At 41.3% G+C, this 19,713-nt stretch overlaps 1 protein-coding gene across 2 annotated transcripts in view; it reads left to right on the top strand.

The window, feature by feature from the left end:
* Nucleotides 1-19,713, top strand: part of SMOC2 (SPARC related modular calcium binding 2) — a 767,036-nt gene that overhangs the window by 286,557 nt on the left and 460,766 nt on the right. For both annotated transcript variants that reach the window (XM_075339692.1, XM_075339691.1), the window contains exons 3-4: nt 1,897-2,003; nt 16,708-16,807. In XM_075339692.1, the coding sequence (XP_075195807.1) occupies nt 1,897-2,003; nt 16,708-16,807 (207 nt within the window). The remainder of the gene's footprint in view (nt 1-1,896; nt 2,004-16,707; nt 16,808-19,713) is intronic.

Raw genomic sequence — 19,713 nt, 5'->3', positions numbered from 1 at the left:
TTAATCCTGTACCAGTGGTTTTTCAGCGCGGCTAAAACCCGTTTTCCTATTTCTATATATTTGACATTTGCTCTGCAGACAGGAAGAGGCTGAAGCAGCCCCAGGAGCATGATGTCTGACCCGGGAGTGAGCAGGAGCAGAGTCATGAGACCGGTAAGAGGAAGGCCGTCGCTGCCTGGGGCTATGACTGGGAGTGCAAGTGGGAGCCATGCTGGGACTGGGCACATGTGAGGGAGCGCGCCCCCCACGGGGTCTGGTGGGACCAGGCGCTACACGCGACCATTTTCTTGAAGTCCATCACATCAACGGCCAATTCAATGGAGCCCACAGTCCGCCGGCAGATCAATGGCGCTTGCCGCCCTTGACACCCCACAAACCCGCAGTGTCGCTGACCCTCCACTACCACGCACTGACCCTCTTGAGCCACGACACACTCTCCTCTGAGCCCGCCGACAGAGCAATGGCACCCGCCGCTGTGCACCCCACGAACCCACATTATTGCTGACCCTCTGCACACTGATCCTCTTGAGCCATGACACTCCCTCCTCTGGGCTCGCAGCATCGCCAACCCTCCTGAGCCGCAATACCCCCTCCTCCGAGCCCGCAGCATCACCTACCCTGCCTCCTGTGACCTTCCTGAGCCATTCCACCACCGCTGCTTTCTCCTGGTGATAATATAGCTATAGATAATATAGATATAGATAATATATCAGAGACACTAGGATTATGAGACGGACCCTCATGATAAAAGTGAAAATTATTTTTTTCCTATTTTCCTCCTTCAAATTTGGGGTGCGTCTTATAATCCGGTGCGTCTTATAAAACCAAAAATACTGTAATCTATTCATAAAACATGAGATGGCCCAGAAGTCTAAGCCTGATTAATTTTATAGTAATGTCTAGTATTAATATCATTAACATCAATAACAGCTTCTTAAAAATGAATCAGGGAGCATGTACATTTATATAAGATTACTTTTGTCAGTTTTGAATTCAACATGAAAACGCTTGTGTGTAATGAACACATAGGATGTACTGCAGGCCTTAGAATCATACTAGACCTCCAGAGGATCATCTAGCAGGGACAAGTCTTATGAGCCTGATAATATTGTAGGTAATGTATGTAGAATGATAATAAACTGGCAACAGAGGATATGGACTGGAATCTGGAGGAACAGATGAGTGGCATACACCTCTATTTGCTCCTCGCCATAAATTCTACTCTAGCAACTACGTGCCCGTACCACCCCAGTTCTGCCCACTTTGTTGGAACTGGATGGAAATAGTGTGATGAGACAAGTATATGTCTAATCTAGGGACTATATGAGAGAATTTATAAAATCGCCCTTCTATTGGGAAATAAATAAATTTTGAACAGCAGTCAAGCCATATCAGGTGACTAATGTGATATTTTGGAAATTGTATATATCAATGTCCAGTATAATATATCCATTATATTACATTAAATAATGCATAGTGATTCTTTTAGGATTACCAGTGGGAAGTATGCAACATCCTGCGAAAAAATATATTGTGACACTATTTTAGCACTTTATTGCTCAGGACCTTATTGGGTTATGTATATTCTGGGCAGACCTTTCTAATTGGTGGTGGATAAGGTTTTATTTTAATATATTCAATAAATAGTGGTTTTATTATAAATATTCCACCAGGTCAGTGAATCTCTTAGTATCTTACTCTGAGACTGGTGGCACTTTATATAGTCTATTTTTCTTGTAGCTCCCATTATTTTTTTTTTGTGATGTTGTGTTGAAAAATCATTTCTACTTTAGTTAATCTTGTGGCTAAGCTTGACGACTTAAGATGGTAAACGTATTGAGATGAGGGTTTCTCTATTGCATATTAAGGCTAAGTTTTCCTTCTATTTATTTTAAGATGTTTCCAGATGTGTTGCAGAGAGGAAGTACACTCAAGAGCAAGCCCGCAAAGAATTCCAGCAAGTGTTTATCCCAGAGTGCAATGATGATGGCACATACAGTGAGGTTGGTCATTTTGATTTATTTTTCAATTGAATGTGTGCTCTTTTAGAATTATTCTACAATAGGAAGAGTTCAGTCTTTCCATGATTCAAAATAAATACGTCACAAATCACTTCTGCAGGCACTTAGCATTATTTGTAAGCATAGTCCTGGTGGAGAAAGTAAATGTTTTAGCAATTTGAGTATTTAATAGCTAGACTAAATGCCTCCGAGGCTGGAATAGATTCCCTAGATGCAGTCGTTTTTCAGCACATTTTGCTACAGATCTGTTTTTGACTAGAGACCAGTATTCATTTGCTTTGGCTTCATAGCTTTCTTTTGATATTATGAAGTGAGGGGAAAATGCTCACAAATATAGAACTGTATTTCCCCCACTATTTCGATGGGGAAGATAAATGTTTTAGCAATCAGAACATTAAAATGGATAAGGCTAATGGCTCCTGAGGCTTTTGCAGATTTCCAGGCAACCTATTCAAAAACTTGTATCTGGCCATATACTTTTATTTTTTTCTAGAATGTGACAATTTAACCTTGAATGTGCTGTGACATTCGATTAGCCTGCCTCACCACTATCTTGTATTTTGTAATAGGAACTTGACGTGAAAAAAAATACCCATATGTTATAAAATATTGGACAAACCCCCACTATTCCACAATTTTTTACAAAAGTGTAAATGTTTTAGAAAAAGTGGGCAGGTCGTCATATTCATCCAGAGCACTACTCATTTTTCAAAGATAAGTCAACATTTTGGAGGTCCCTACAAAAAACTTTTATTACGGAAAACTGGGTGCTGAGGGAAAGAGCCTTTTTCCCTCAGCATGAAACGTTCCAATCCCCTGCTTGTATCTTTGTCCCCCCCTTGTAAATACTTCTTCAAATACTATAATGGCCCCCACATAGCCTTCCATACAGTATAAAGGGTCCCACATAACCCTTCATATATTAGAATGTACCTCCATAGCCCTCCATGTATTATAATGCATTTCCCATAGTTCTCCATGTATTATAATTCACCCTATAGAACTCCATATATGATACTGCACCACATAGTCCTCCATATATTATATTGTACCTCTATAGTCCTCCATGTATAAAGTAGCCCTCATAACCCTCCAATTATTATAATGAATTTCCCATAGTTCTCCATGTATTATAATTCACCCCATAGTTCCCCATATATTATAATTCACCCCATAGTACTCCATATATTATACTGCACCACATAGTTGTCCATGTTTTATAATGCACCCCCATAGTCCATGTATAAGGTTGGGTCCATAGTCCTCCATATATTATAATGTAGTCCCCATAGTCACATATGTATTATAACGCAACAACATAAAACTTCATATTGTATTATGCGGCCCCATAGACCTCCATGTATAATGCAACCCTATATTCCATGTATAAGGTGTCCTTCATTTTGTATTATGCAGCCCCATGATCCTCCATGTATAATGCACGCCCAGTCCATGTATAAGGTGTCCTTCATATTGTGTACTACATCCCCATAGACCTCTATGTATAATGCAGCCCCATAGACCTCCATGTACAATACACCCCTATAGACCATGTAGAAGGTTTCCGTCATGTTTATCATGCAGCCTCATAGACCTCCATATATAATGCAGCACCCCCAGGCCTCCATGTATAACTAGACCTCCATGCATAATGCAGAACCCCCAGGCCTCCATATATAATAATGCAGCCAGCCTCCCCAGACCTCCATGCATAATAATGCAGCCAGCCTCTCCAGGCCTCCATGTATAATAATGCAGCCAGCTTCCACAGGCCTCCATGTATAATAATGCAGCCAGCCTCCTCAGGCCTACATTTATGATAATACAGTCAGCCTCTTCAGGCCTCCATGTATAATAATGCAGCCAGCCTCCCCAGGCCTCCATGTATAATGCAGCCCTTCCAGGCCTCTGGCCACTGTGTACTCACTAATTGATATAAAAAAAACCAACAAGTACTCACCTCTCTCTCCTCCTTCCACCGTTGCTCTGTCGTCACCTCTCCTTATTCCACCGCTGCTTTGTCCTCACCTCTGTCCTCATTCCCCCGCTGCTCATCCTTCTGTCCTGCGCTCTGTGCTCCGAGCACAGCAGTCGCACAGGAGTGACGTCACCATGCAGGCAAAGGGGGAAAATTATGATGCATTGAGTGACACAGACCGCTCTATACTTTATCATTGTTGTGCGCGATGATGGGAGAGGGGGCCCTGGTGCCACAAGCACTGGGACTGGGCAGGGGGCCCCGGTATCAGTTCCGGCACCGGGTCATATAGCGGCCGAGTGGTCTGCGACAGATTATCTCAGCTCCTTGCTCACAGAAAGGAGCTGGCTGGTGATGTGCAGAGCAGCTGCGGGCCCCTAACCTGCCGGGCCTGGTCGCAATGGCGACCCCTGCGACCGCGGTAGTTACGCCCCTGTCTGTAGGTAATGTTTCATATTTTCTCAGTAACTAAGTTATATCAAACCTTATTTTTGTTTAGTTTTCATTGGGCCTATTACATCTTTTTGATCACTTTTTGTTATAATTTTTAGGAGATGAATGAACAAAAAAAGCAGTAATTGTGTTTTTTTCCCATTTTTGTTTGTTTCTATATATTTCTTAGAATCCAGTAATATTAGATTTTTTTTGGGTGGTCAATATGATAATAAGAGTACCAAAGGCTTTCTTTTTTTATTTAAAAAAACAAAAAAAAACAAAACAGTTTAAAGAAAAAAAATGTTTTGGCTACTATTATCTGGGATCCTAAACTTGTCCCTGGTACTGTAATTCTGGTTTTGTCTCTCTGTCTCTCTCTCTCTCTCTAGATATATATATATATATATATATATATATATATATATATATTGTGCATGCCGAAACAGATGCAACACTGCTGGAAAAGAGGACATGAGAGTCCAAAGTGACTCCATCTGCTTTTCATTGCAATGAGTGGTTCTACTGAATGTCTGTTTGAGTTAGTTATTGCATAGATTTAAATGGAAACTCCTATGTAAGTGTATTGCTATATCTTTAGCACTATAATATTTAGAATTTTCTTCTTTCAGGGCTCCATGAGGGCTTGTTTTTTTGTGGGGAGTTAAAGTTTTTATTGGTACCATTTTGTGTACATAACATTTTTTGATTACTTGATAATGACACAATCTTACCAGCTTCTGCCAGCATCTTCACAAGGTCTTTTGCTTTTGTTCTTGGGTTGATATACACATGTCTGACCAAAGCTCGTTCATATCTGGTTCACTGAACCCGTCTCCTTCCTGAGCGGTATGATGGCTGAACATTCCCATCTTGTTTGTACTGAGGCACCTTCAGGTATCTGGAAATTGCACCCAAGGTTGAACCAGACTTGTGCAAGTCCACTATTCTCTTCTGGAGATCTTGGCTGATTTCTTTTGACTTTCGCATGATGATACCCAAAGAAGCCGTGTGTTTCAGGTGTGCATTAAAATTACATCCACAGGTGTGTCTCTAATTAACTCAGATGCTGCCAATAAACCTATCAGAAGCTACCAAAGATATGACATCATCATATGGACTGTCCCATATTGTTTAAAGGCACAGTACCCTTAGTGTATGTAAACTTTTGACTTTGCAGATACTGAGAAAAACATGCATATGTGTCTTTTTAGATATGTAGGTAAACTTATGGTTTCAACTGTATATATAAATATATATATATATATATATATATATATATATATATATATATATACACAGTATATACTGTATATACGGTATATCACAAAAGTGAGTAGTGAATATTTGTTCATGGGGACAAACTGAGGATATGACACTTTGATGAGTGTATAAAGTAGTCAGTGTACATGTTGTATAACAATATAAATTTGGTATGCCCTCTAAATAACTCAACATAGCCATTAATGTCTGAACATTTTTGTGGTAAAAGTGTAATTTCTTTTCTTGACAACGCAATGGTATAAGCACTGTGAACACTTGTGGAGTGGACATCTTCACTACACCTGTAGATAAATTAACTGAGGGATGTAATTTGTAAACTGGGGTTAATTTTGGAGGTACAGCTGTTCTGGTACATGAGGAGCTCTGCTAATTTGACATGGCTTCTGGAAGCCATTCAGCAACATTAGATGGGAGTGCTCACTGCATAGTGAAGAATCATAGCAAAAAAAAAGGAAAAAAAGAAACTATGCTTGGACAGGCACATCAAAAAAATGTAATATTTTTATTCAGTAATGCAAAAAACACCAAATAGAAAAAAATTAAACCAATTAAAAGCATGCACAAAACCAGTAAGTCACAATGAGAATAAAAGTCGAAGCTTAAATATTGAGATGCAAACATACAATAATATAAAAATCAAACATATATATATATATATATATATATATATATATATATATATATATATATATATATATATATATATATATATATATATACAGTGCTGGCCAAATGTATTGGCACCCCTCCAATTCTGTCAGATAATACTCAGTTTCTTCTTGACAATGATTGCAATCACAAATTCTTTGGTATTAATATCTTTATAAATTTTGCTTGCAATGAAAAAACACAAAAGAGAATGAAACAAAAATCAAATCATTGATCATTTCACACAAAACTCCAAAAATGGGCCAGACAAAAGTATTGGCACCCTTAGCCTAATACTTGGTTGCACAACCTTTAGCCAAAATAACTGCGAACAACCGCTTCCGGTAACCATCAATGAGTTTCTTACAATGCTCTGCTGGAATTTTAGACCATTCTTCTTTTGCAAACTGTTCCAGGTCCCTGAGATTTGAAGGGTGCCTTCTCCAAACTGCCATTTTGAGATCTCTCCACAGGTGTTCTATGGGTTTCAGGTTTGGACTCATTGCTGGCCACTTTAGTAGTCTCAAGTGCTTTCCATCAAACCATTTTCTAGTGCTTTTTGAAGCGTGTTTTGGGTCATTGTCCTGCTGGAAGACCCATGACCTCTGAGGAAGGCCCAGCTTTCTCACACTGGGCCCTACATTATGCTGCAAAATTTGTTGGTAGTCTTCAGACTTCATAATGCCATGCACACAGTCAAGCAGTCCAGTGCCAGAGGCAGCAAAGCAACCCCAAAACATCAGGGACCCTCCGCGATGATTGACTGTAGGGACCGTGTTCTTTTTTTTGAATGCCTCTCTTTTTCCTGTAAACTCTATGTTGATGGCTTTTCCCAAAAAGCTCTACTTTTGTCTCATCTGACCAGAGAACATTCCTCCAAAACGTTTTAGGCTTTCTCAGGTAAGTTTTGGCAAACTCCAGCATGGCTTTTTTATGTCTCAGGGTAAGAAGTGGGGTCTTCCTGGGTATCCTATCATACAGTCCCTTTTCATTCAGACGCCGATGGATAGTACGGGTTGACACTGTTGTACCCTTGGACTGTAGGGCAGCTTGAACTTTTTTGGATGTTAGTCGAGGTTCTTTATCCACCATCCGCACAATCATGCGTTGAAATCTCTCGTCAATTTTTCTTTTCCGTCCACATCTAGGGAGGTTAGCCACAGTGCCATTGGCTTTAAACTTCTTGATGACACTGCGCACCGTAGACACAGGAACTTTCAGGTCTTTGGAGATGAACTTGTAGCCTTGAGATTGCTCATGCTTCCTCACAATTTGGATTCTCAAGTCCTCAGACAGTTCTTTGGTCTTCTTTCTTTTCTCCATGCTCAATGTGGTACACACAAGGACACAGGACACAGGTTGAGTCAACTTTAATCCATGTCAACTGGCTGCAAGTGTGATTTAGTTATTGCTAACACCTGTTAGGTGCCACAGGTAAGTTACAGGTGCTGTTAATTACACAAATTAGAGAAGCATCACATGATTTTTCAAACAGTGCCAATACTTTTGTCCACCCCCTTTTTATGTTTGGTGTGGAATTATATCCAATTTGGCTTTATGACAATTTTTTTTTTCTTTCACTGAAGACAAATTAAATGAAGATAATAATACCAAAGAATTTGTGATTGGAATCATTTTCAAGAAGAAACTGAGTATTATCTGACATAATTGCAGGGGTGCCAATACGTTTGGTCAGCACTGTACATATTGTATATATATTCATATATATATATATATATATATATATATATATCAACCTTTTCCCACATTTCAGGCTTCAAACATAAAGATAAACATTTTAATGTTATAGTGAAGAATCAACAACAAGTGGGACACAATTCTGAAGTTGAACAAAATGTATTGCTTATTTTAAACTTTTTTAAAAAATAAATAACTGAAGATTGGGGCGTGCAATATTATTTGTCCCCTTTAAGTTAATACTTTCTAGCGTCACCTTTTGGTGCGATTACAGCTGCAAGTCACTTGGGTTCTGTCTCTATCAGTTTTGCACATCGAGAGACTGAAATTCTTGCCCATTCTTCCTTTGCAAACAACTGGAGCTGAGTAAGGTTGGATGGAGAGTGTTTGTGAACAGCAGTTTTCAGCTCTTTCCAAAGATTGTCGATTGGATTCAGGTCTGAACTTTGACTTGGCCATTCTAACACCTGGATATGCTTATTTGTGAACCATTCTATTGTAGATTTTGCTTTATGTTTTGAATCATTGTCTTGTTGAAAGATAAATCTCCGTCCCAGTCTCCGGTCTTTTGCAGACTCCAACAGTGTTTCTTCAAGAATTGTCCTGTATTTGGCTCTATCCATCTTCCCATGAATTTTAACCATCTTCCCTGTCCTTGGCTGTGGCTTGTGGCTTGTGGCGAACTTTAAGGCACACTTTTTATGGATGCCTTTGAGAAATGGCTTTCGCCCTGCCACTCTTCCATAAAGGCCAGATTTGTGCAGTGTATGACTGATTGTTGTCCTATGGACAGACTCTCCCACCTCAGCTGTAGATCTCTGCAGTTCATCCAGAGTGATCATAGGTCTTGTCAGAGTTCCGGGATTTCCAGTTTGCTTCTGAAGGATCTTGCCCTTTGTTAACATGGAGTTTTCTGTTCTGTTGCTCTACTTCCTGTTCATCTGTTTAAAAGCACGCCCCTAAGCTTAGTCTAGTTGCTTGAGTATACTGCTTCCTGTCTACTCCTGCCCTGCTGCTCTTAGTTGCTGATTGCTATTTTGGATCCTGTTGAAACACCCGACACCGGCTCTGGACTTCACCTGGTCTCATCAAGCTGTGCCCTTGCTGGTCCCGGACTCTGTCTGCCGTCTCTGGTCGGCACTTCTGCCCGGTTCCTTCCGTTTCATATCCACCCTAGGACTCACATCACGTACGGACATTTTTGGACTATACCTGTTGCCCTTTCGTGTCCCGGCTGCTGCGCATTTAGGCCTTCTGGGGTGATCACCAGACAGCCCCTGTATAGGGGTTTGCTCCTGGTGGTCTCCCTGGGGGAGTCCGGTGCGCGGCCTAGGGAGTTCCCCTTTGTTCCGAACCTGGCAGGTATTTACTGTGTTTATGTTCTACTGTGTTTATGTTCTGTTCTGTGTACATATTGTTGGTTGCATATTATAAAACGTCTTTGCACCAAGAACCTGTCTCTGGTTATCATTGCCCTAACGCAATCGAAATCCTCAGTTCATACAATAGTATTACAGGTCTCTTGGCTGCATCTCTGATCAGTCTTCTCCTTGTTTCAGATGAAAGTTTGGATGGACGGCCGGTTCTTGGTAGCTTTGCAGTGCTATGATACTCCTTCGATTTCATTATGATCGCTTGCACAGTGCTCCTTGGGATGTTTAAAGTTTTGGAAAACTTATTGTAACCAAATCCGGCTTTAAACTTCTCCACAACAGTATCACGGATCTGCCTGTTGTGTTCCTTGGTCTTCATGATGCTATCTGCGCTTTAAACAGAACATTGAGACCATCACAGAGCAGGTGCATTTATATGGAGAATTGATTACATACAGGTGGCTTATATTTATCATCATCAATCATTTAGGACAACATTGGATCATTCAGAGATCCTCAATGAAAGGATAAGGAACAATGCACCATTTTCAGGGGTGACTGCGGGCTGTGGAGAACCCCAGTCCCCAGCAGCCTGGTGTTACCTGACTAGCAATCAACATATGGCGGAAGGCCACACATTTTTTTATTATTATTTTTTTAAATAATTAAAAAAAAATAAATTATGGGCTTCCCTGTATTTTGATTGCCAGCCAAGGTTAAGCCAGGCAGATGGGGGTGGCAGCCCGTAGCCGTCTGCTTTACCTGCACTGAGAATAAAAAATACCATGGAGCGCTGCGTCATTTTTTTTAAGTATTTATTTATTTTTACCCTACTGTGTGTGTCAGAGACCCAACAGCTAATCTCAGACGCTGTCTCGCAGAATGGGCTTCTGTGGTTGGCTGTTGGAGTAACCTGGAAGCATGCCCATATATTCTAGATGCTAGAATATATGGGCTGGTTTCAGGTTACTCCAGCATTCAATCACAAATGTCCACTCTATGACAGCGTGTATTATTTTAAATTGTAAATATTTTATTAGAAATAAAACAGAAGACATTTAGGACTCCATCTTTATTACCCCAAAAAACACTTCCGACGTAGTCAAAAGACGGGCGAGCATCTTCAGCTTTGCTACATCTGTGCGAGAAGACAAACACAGGTATGCTCACACAGACTCAGCTGAGAGCTGTCAGACACTTCACATAAGTACACAGCTGAGGCTTGGGTATGACTCCTAGGAGTTTTATATCGGTATCACCCAGCTCGGTGCAAACTCTCCTGAAAGGAGCACGTCAGCTGCATGAAAATACATGCAGCCGACTCGCTCCTGTCAGCAGAGTATGCGCCGTGTCAGGTGATACCGATGCAAGACTTGCACAGTTTTAGTCAAAGTTCAATAGAGACCATGGCTCATGGACTTGAGTGAACCTGTTACGGGGGGACCAGCAGATTAGGACCAGGGGGTATATATCCTAATCGCCAGTCGGGGCACACCGTGCTCCATATGACAAAGGAGCTGCTGGCACCTGAGGGTTAGGCAGAGACTATAGAGCTGGATGGCTCTGAGATAACCCAGGGAACCGGTCACGTGTGTAGGAACATGTCAGACCGGACAACAACCCAGTTAGCGTTTTGGTAGAATTGGCGCAAACCTGAGCATGTGTGCAGGGAACACGTCTGGCCGGATGGTGACCAGGTAGCGTTGACCGAGAAGACCGCTGCGACACGACACATGTCAGACACGACAGACCGAGTGGTCCTCGGATTAGTGTTTCTGGTCACTACGCGAATGGCCACGTGTGTAGAGGACACGTCAGGCCAAGAGATCACACCAGTAGCGTTGACTGGGAAGCCAAGGAGGATAATAGATTCACACACCTAATCCAGGAACACCCTGTTAACTCCACAGGGGTCCTGGGGTACGCTGTCCGTGCGCGTAGGAGGCACAACCGGACAGGTGGCCCAGCAGGTGCGCTGTCCATGTGCGTAGGGGGCACAAACGGCCAGGAGGCGCAGCAACTGCAGCCCAGTCAACTCCAGGACGGTAGTAGGTGGAAGCCCGGCGCCTGACCCTAACGTGCTGAGCCACGGGTGTCTTGGCATGACAAGCACCGGACGCCTAACCCTACCTACTGCTTCCAAACACAGGCTTATGCCGCAATAAGGCTCTAACATGGAGGTGTGCTCTATCTGAGCAAATGTGAAGACTGCACACCTCCATGTTGTCTCCAGACCCTTTTATAACCTGGGTCTGCTCCAAACCCAGGGGGACCACAATGGCACCTCCAGGGTCCAACAGCAGAGTGCCATGTCATCAGTGACGTCACCAGCAGCCTATCCGGAACCGCCACGTCATTGATGACCTCATGGCAACCACTCCTCAAACACTTCACCAGTCATCGTCTGACGACCAATGGTGAGGTGTCGTGTCATAGGGGCGGGCCTCTGCGAGCCAGTCCGGAGTGGCCACATCATCAGGACACCTGATGTGTGTCGGCCTATCAGAGCCTGCCAACTCCCAGACATGCCCAGTGAGGTCCTTACCGGACCTAACCTTTGATGCACTAAGTGCCTGAGCATGCTCAGTAGCCTGAACAACAGTCTCGGAAACCAGACTATCTGCCTGAGCATGCTCAGTAGGCACAACACAGGACTTAGACATGGCACGATGTCCAAGTACCTGTGCAAAGAGGCTTTCGCACAAAGTGTAGGAGCATGCTCAGTAGGCGAAACACTGGACTTCGACTCTGGCTGGAGTAAATCGGGGCGCGCATGAGCAATGGCCGCCTCTGCAAACTTAGACGTGGAAGAAGAAGCAGCCAGCTGGACGACCCGAGGCACGGCCAAAAACGGCAGCCGGCGCCTGGTCGCAACAGGAACCGCAGCAGGCTGCTTGCAGCTATGGTGGCGCCGATTCGTAACAGAACCCTGACGTCACCGAGAACACGGCCGAAAAAAGCCAAAAACTGCCGAGTGACGAGCAGTGCAGTGAATACTACCAGAAGTTAATGTTCGGACCCGGAAGCAGAAGCAGCCTGGAGACAGAGTCTGCAGGACACGTCGCGGGAGCGGTAAGTATAATCATAATGTTTTTTTACTAATGTGCTCTTTTTTTACAGCCCCTGGACCTGAACTGGACTCAAACTGTAACATGAGTTTCCCAGGAAAACTCGTGCTCCGGATCGTGTGCACGAACGCTATATGTTCAGTATGGACCCTGAACTTTACAGTTCGGGTTCGCCCATCACTATTGTTCAAAAACTTAAATGCGCTTGAACATGCTTTTTGTTCAGCAGTGGAGGCTTGCATTGTGAGCGTGCATACAGGTCATGAAGGTTGAGTGCATTACTTATTAGTTTCTTAAAAATAATTTTACATGCTGATTCTAGGTCTATGTGTATCTCTCCATTGCTACTTCTTGTCTCTTGGATAACTCTTCTGATAATTCTTTTGACTACTCTATCTGAAAACATGTGGGGAGCAACACTGCTCACTGGGAAATTCAGTAGTTTAGAAATTCTTCTGGAAGTAATGCCATCAGTGTGTTTTGCAACAATAAGGTTGTTTATTGTATTATTTATTACTCAAAGTTTTGAGACAGCTCACTGGTTTTACCTGTCATGACACGTTTCTTGTGTGACACCTTGGTAATGAGACATCTTTTTATAGGCCATCAGATGAACCATGTGATATTTTTTCACTAAAATGGCAGGATTGCATTCTAATTACAGATATATGACTTTCCATATTTTTTTGCATCTCTATTTCTTTATGTGGTCAATACTTTTTCCCGTATGTCATTTCTCATTTTTCTACATCTTAATTTATAGATCTCTATGGCTTGATTTCTTTGCCTGTGTGGATTGGATGGGTTTCTACCTACTTCTGGCGAGAAATTCATGTCCATAGCACTTATAGAAATATATTTACTTTGCACCTGTGAGTACAAAATGCTCACTACACTCCTAGGTGAATTACTTGAGAGATGTAATATCCAAAATGTGTCAATTGTGGGTGTTTTCTGTGGTATTAAGACATTGAGGGTTCTGCAAATGCAATTTGGAAGCCTCAATCTGTTCCATTGAAAATTTCACTTCATAAAACAAATAGTACTCATTCCCAAACAAGTACATAGACTATACATACAGTATTGCTGCATTTAAAAAAAATGTAGTAACACATTTTGGGGCCTTCTTTCTCATATTACCTCTTGTGAAAAATAAAAAAGAGACTAAACTTAAGTTTTAGTTGAGAAAACATAATTTTTCAAATTTACAGCCAACTGATATGAACTTACAAGATATGTGTGTGTTCAAAATGATAACTACACCACTAAATGAATTTGTTGAGGGTTGCAGTTCCTAAAATTGTTTAACTTATTGGGGTTTCTGCTGATTTGCATTTCAGGGGCTTTAAATGAAACATGGCATCTGCAATTTATTAGAACAACAATTGTGCTCCAAAAGTCAAACACTGCATCTTCCCTTCTGAGCCCTGTCGTGTGCCAAAACACTAGTTTCTGGCTACATATGAAGGATTGGCGCACTGTGAAGTATCTGCAAAACAAATTGAGGGGTTTCTTTTTTCCTGTTACCTTTGTGAAAATTAAAAAAATGAGGATAAAAGCAATATTTTAATTAAAAAAAAATATTTTTTTTCTTCTACTTTGCTTATATTCCTGCAAAGCACCTAAATGGCACCAATCATTTTACCATATAGTATACTGCAAAGCAGGAAAAAAATGTAAGTGCGGTGATATTGGGAAAAAAAACGCAATCCTGACATTGTTTTTGGGAATTGTTTTTATTGCGTACATTGTGTGGCAAAAATGACCTGGCAATATGAGTCTATTCATTAGGGTTTGCTCACATCTTTGTATAAAAATGCCAAATGGAATCCGATAAAAAATCAGACTGCACTCACACCTGTGTTAAACAATCAGACAGCGCTGATCTGTGATCTGTTTTCAGCCTGAGGAAAAAAATCCCAGCATGCTGCATATGGTTGCGTAAAATGGCTGAGACTCACCAATGCAGTTCTAATGGTACAAGAAAAAAATGGACTTTCCATATGCCACATGTTTTTTTACAGATACATTACCATTCTATAGCATAGAACTCTGTAAATGGTTCTGTAAATGATTGTAGGATAGTAGTTGCTAAAATAAAAAAAACGCATTGCATATAGATGGCATACGCATGTCATACGGATGCTAGCGAGAAAAAAAAACGCACACTGGCATAGCACTCACATGACATATGGAATACCAAACAAATTTCACTCGTTCAACTTTTCTGTATGAAAACTTGACCATTTTTTTTTGCACACATGTGAGCGAACCCTTACTATGATTACAGCAATACCAAAGAAGTCTGCTTTATTATTATTCTAGCAATTGAAAAAAATCAAAAGTTTGAAATACATTTTTTTTGGGGGGGTTGTGTTGCCATTTTTCAAGATGCGCAACATTTTCATTTTTCATTCTATAGAGCTGTGTGAGGGCTTTCTTTTCGAAGGGGATACATATTTTGATTGCTTGTTACAGCCTTTTTTGGGGGTATTGCAGCGACCAAAATAACGTAATTTTGTCTTTCTTTATTTTTTCCATTTACAGTAGTTACTGATTAGGTAATTAGTTTTACATTTTGTTTTGTTGTTACATTTTAACACAGTATGTTAATTTTTATTTTTTTTTTATTTTTTAATGGGGGAATATGAGGGTAATTTGAACTTGTTTTTTTATATATTTTTTACATATTTGGAAAACCTTTTTTTTTTACTTTTATTTTTTAGTCCCTTCAGAGGTTTTCTGATCGCTTGTGTACTATATAGAACTACCACATTGCTGCTGTATATATAAAAATCAGTGTCCTTTGAAGCCAGCTGCAGGGAGACCCCTGGCTGTCATAGCAAAAAATCTGAGATCCCGTCATGGGCGAGGCAATTGGTGAAAAATGATATGCCCCCATGACTTTGTATAGTTAACGCCACTGTCAGGGTTTGACAACAGCATTTAAAAGGTTAACAAGAGATTGTTAGAGTGTAATTACTTGTCATGTATGGGGCGACCACACCCTGTGAGCCTGCTTCACACACCCGTTACAAACTTGCGCAGTACATGTATGGCAGATGTTGGTAAAGGGTTAAAGGCATAATAAATTTTGAATTTTGTTCAAAGTTCTGATATTTTCACATTTTATTAACTTTAATTTACTATTAACATAGAGTACTATGTGTCTTGAAAAAGTATTCTCAGAATCATTATCAGTATATATAAAAACATTCCACACGTATTACCTCTTAAATTGAAATGTCATATTTACAAAATTTGGTCTTTACACCTCTCTGGCTTTGGCAGAGAGGTGTAAAGGGTTTTTTTCAAGATCAATAATCAAGAGTGAGTTACGTCACTGTCTATCAACTTCCAGTTTGTCGAAAGTTTTGTGCTCCAGAGGATTGACATTTTGGGCTTGTGCCGTGGTTGTGCCACTATTCCAAACTTTGCACTCTCCATTTCTGTTATCAAAGGGAGATTTGCCTCTGAAGCCTTTGGGGATTATGGGAACATTAAATCTTGCTGGATCTAGTGATCCAGCATGCCTTAGATCAGCACTAGCAAAAAGCTTGTTAGTTATGTCCAACTTGCTTAGGAGACCGTCCATTTCTGGTGGACTGCAGAGGTAACTGGTTGTGGGGATCAAGCAGTAATCTATAGAATTAAAAATCTCTCCATTTTTGAAAATGAAGTGTATTTTTAGTAACAAATGGATTTCAAAGTAGCTTGTTTTTACAAGCAATTTGCTGGTTTAACCATCTATCATGTTAACAATAATCCATAAGTATTTGTGTTGTTTGGGAAGTACATACAATATTTTACCTACTCATCAGTTTTCTGCTTAGTTGGGAAATGCACTGGAAATTTTTGGAGAATCAGAAATTACAAATTACATACAAAGTAAGAGTTCAACACTTACTTTCTCTTTACGTATTGACTCATTAAATGCAGTGTAACAGTAAAAATAATTATGTTTTGGATAACAACCATTTTTCTATGCATCTCTTTAAAACCATTCTATTATTTCTGCTATTATTTCAGCATTTTCTACCGGTAATTATGTAACATATCTTTGGAATATGGGCATATCATAAATATGCAAACATTTCAAAATATTCAGGTACAATAGTTTTATTGTAATAATCTTAGTAAACAGAAAATATATCACTTTTTTATATTGTACTATTAACCAATTTAATCATTCGGCTTACTTACAGATCCAGTGTCACAGTTACACAGGATACTGTTGGTGTGTATCTTCCAATGGACGACCTCTTAGCGGGACTGCAGTCGTACATAAAACTCCTCGGTGCCCAGGTGAGCCGATGCTATTAACAATTGTTATGTTAATTGGGAAAAAAGTAGCCCAATGTTTTTTTCCATCAAAAACACAGAATTGTGCCTGCTAAAATCTGACACACCAGATCTTTCTTCCTCCTGACATCTACAATTGGAGCACGTCCATCCACTACACGTGTATAGTTCAGAAATCCCAGGAATCTTCAAAAATATGATTAAACATGTTCTTACTCCAAGCTTATGATATTAAAAATTAGCCCTTTAATACATGCCAGTAGTCCTTAATAGTAACCAGTGCTGTGTGTAAAAAGGGCTGAATGACTGCCTCATTTCAACAGATTTGCTTGGCTATTAAAATAAGCATTTGGCTACTCCCATCATACACAGCACTCATAATGATGAAAATGGTGTTCTTTGTTGAGCACAGGCCTTAAAATAAGGCCACTACACCTGGATTCAGAAGGATAAATAAGATCAGGGAACCTGTGATAGAGGAATATTAGTAAGTTTTATACTTGACTTTATTCTGGACTGTGTCACACGGGCGGCAGACAGATATTACACCAGTGCCATCCATGTGCTGTACATGTTTTTCATGGACCCATAGACTTCCATTAACCCTTGTCATCCGTACTGACTGTAAAAAAGGGACATGTCTTCCTGTGGATCGTACAGACACACATGTGGTTCACACTATACATGGCCCTTGTGAAAACATGGAAGTGGGAAAATTAACACAGATTTTAATGAATATGCATGTTCTGTGTTGAGACTTTTAACAGAGGCTCCATGGACCTTTTTAATTTGCATACTTCCTAGGGGGAAATGCACCTAGGATTTCACTGTGTTGAGCGCCCTCCCTGGCTGCTGGCAGTGTTTTCTCTGGCTGGTCTCCCCGAGATCAGTGATTGTTTTGTCTTGTTGGTCTACTAGGCATTGCTCCCACCTGGCCAGAATCCTACTCCACACTGATGAGGGGCAATACCCCAAAACAGCTGTCTGTGGATGGATACCTGGTCTTGATATTTCCCTTGTCATATCTTTAAACTCGTCAAAGAGCTGGATATTGACTAAAAGGGCCACTAAATATGGTGGTTATGATGGTCTCCTAAAAATAACCACTCCTTGGCTAGGTCCTTCCTGAAGGGATATCTGGTCATTTTCTTTGTTGAGACTTTTAACAGAGGCTCCACGGACCTTTTTGATTTGCATACTTCCTAGGGGGCAATGCATCTAGGATTTCACTGTGTTGAGCGTCCTTGCTAGCTGCCGGCAGTGTTTTCTCTGGCTGGTCTCCCCAAGATCAGTGATTGTTTTGTCTGGTTGGTCTACTAGGCATTGCTCCCACCTGGCCAGAATCCTACTCCACACTGATGAGGGGCAATACCCCGAAAGAGCTGTCTGTGGATGAATACCTGGCCTTGGTATTTCCCTTGTCATACCTTTAAACTCATCAAAGAGCTGGATATTGACTAAAAGGGCCACTTAATATGGTGGTGCTGGTGGTCTCCTAAAAAGAGCCACTCCTTGGCTAGATTCTTCCTGGAGGGATATCTGACCCTTTTCTGTGTTGAGACTTTTAACAGAGGCTCCACAAACCTTTTTGATTTGCATACTTCCTAGGGGGCAATGCACCTAGGATTTCACTGTGTTGAGTGCCCTCGGCTGCCAGCAGTGTTTTCTCTGGCTGGTCTCCCCGAGATCAGTGATTGTTTCGTCTCCCTATGGATCTCACAGACACACATGTGGTTCACACTATACATGACCTTTATGAAAACATGGAAGTGGGAAAATGAACACAGATTTTAATGAATATGCATGTGAATGTTTCTCCAGTACATGTGAAAATGGACACCATACATACTGGAAACACAGAGTTATGAAGGGGGCCTTAGACTGTAGAAACAACACACAGCTGTGAGAACTAAAATTTTGATGACCTTCTTTGTATTCCAAAACATCCAAAGATTTTTCCACCTTACGCTTTTCTCAAACCCTAAAAAAGTGTTCTCAAGTTTGAAAGTTATTCCCTAGAGATGGGATAAAGCAGAAAGTGCTGATTTCCAGGGTCTGACCTTGGGGACTCCCACCAATCCAACGAATCAATGGTCAATCATACACACTGCCTCTCCATTCATTATTATGGGAGTACCGAAGACTAGTTAACACCTTAACGACCAAGGAAGTACTGGTACATGCTTGATTGCCTCCCTCTGGTTACCACGGGTTCCAGCGCTGATTCCGCAGTATTCCCCACACATGTCTGCTGATCTGATTGGCAGGCAGGTATAGCTAATTTTAGTGATGCACATCCGGCATCATTTGACATATCGTAGCGTGTGACAGCTACAAGCGACTGTGAACGAGCAAAAATACTCACCTTATCGTTGCTCATTAACACGTCACTCATTTTCAAAAAATTGAACGTCCTTCTGCGCTCCGGTTGTACATAGTTCCAGAGGCAGCACACATCGCTCCGTGTGACACCCCGAGAACGACGAACACAGCTTACCTGCAGCCGCCGGCAATGCGGAAGGAATGAGGTGGGCGGGATGTTACGTCCCGCTCATCTCCACCCCTCCGATTCTATTGGGCGGTCGCTGTGTGACGTTGCTGTGACACCGAACGTCACTCCTCCTTCAGGAAGAACATGTTTGTCGCCCACAGCGACATCGTGAGGGAGGTAAGTACGTGTGATGGGGGTAAACGACTTTGTGTGACACGGGCAACAAATTGCCTGTGTTGCACAAACGATGGGGGCAGGTGCGATCGCACATGGGGGCGGGTGCGATCGCACATGTAATCGCACGATAAATCGTCGCGTGTAAAGCGGCCTTAACAGAGACGGGTGGATCAAAAATCCACTCACAACTGTTAACCGCTTAGATAGCACTGTTAAAAATTGTCAGCGCAATTTAAAGGGC

The sequence above is a fragment of the Anomaloglossus baeobatrachus genome, chromosome 3 (assembly GCF_048569485.1).
Source record: "Anomaloglossus baeobatrachus isolate aAnoBae1 chromosome 3, aAnoBae1.hap1, whole genome shotgun sequence".
NCBI lineage: Eukaryota > Metazoa > Chordata > Amphibia > Anura > Aromobatidae > Anomaloglossus > Anomaloglossus baeobatrachus.
Note: the sequence above shows the minus strand (reverse complement) of the source record. Positions and strands in the feature narration are given on the sequence as shown.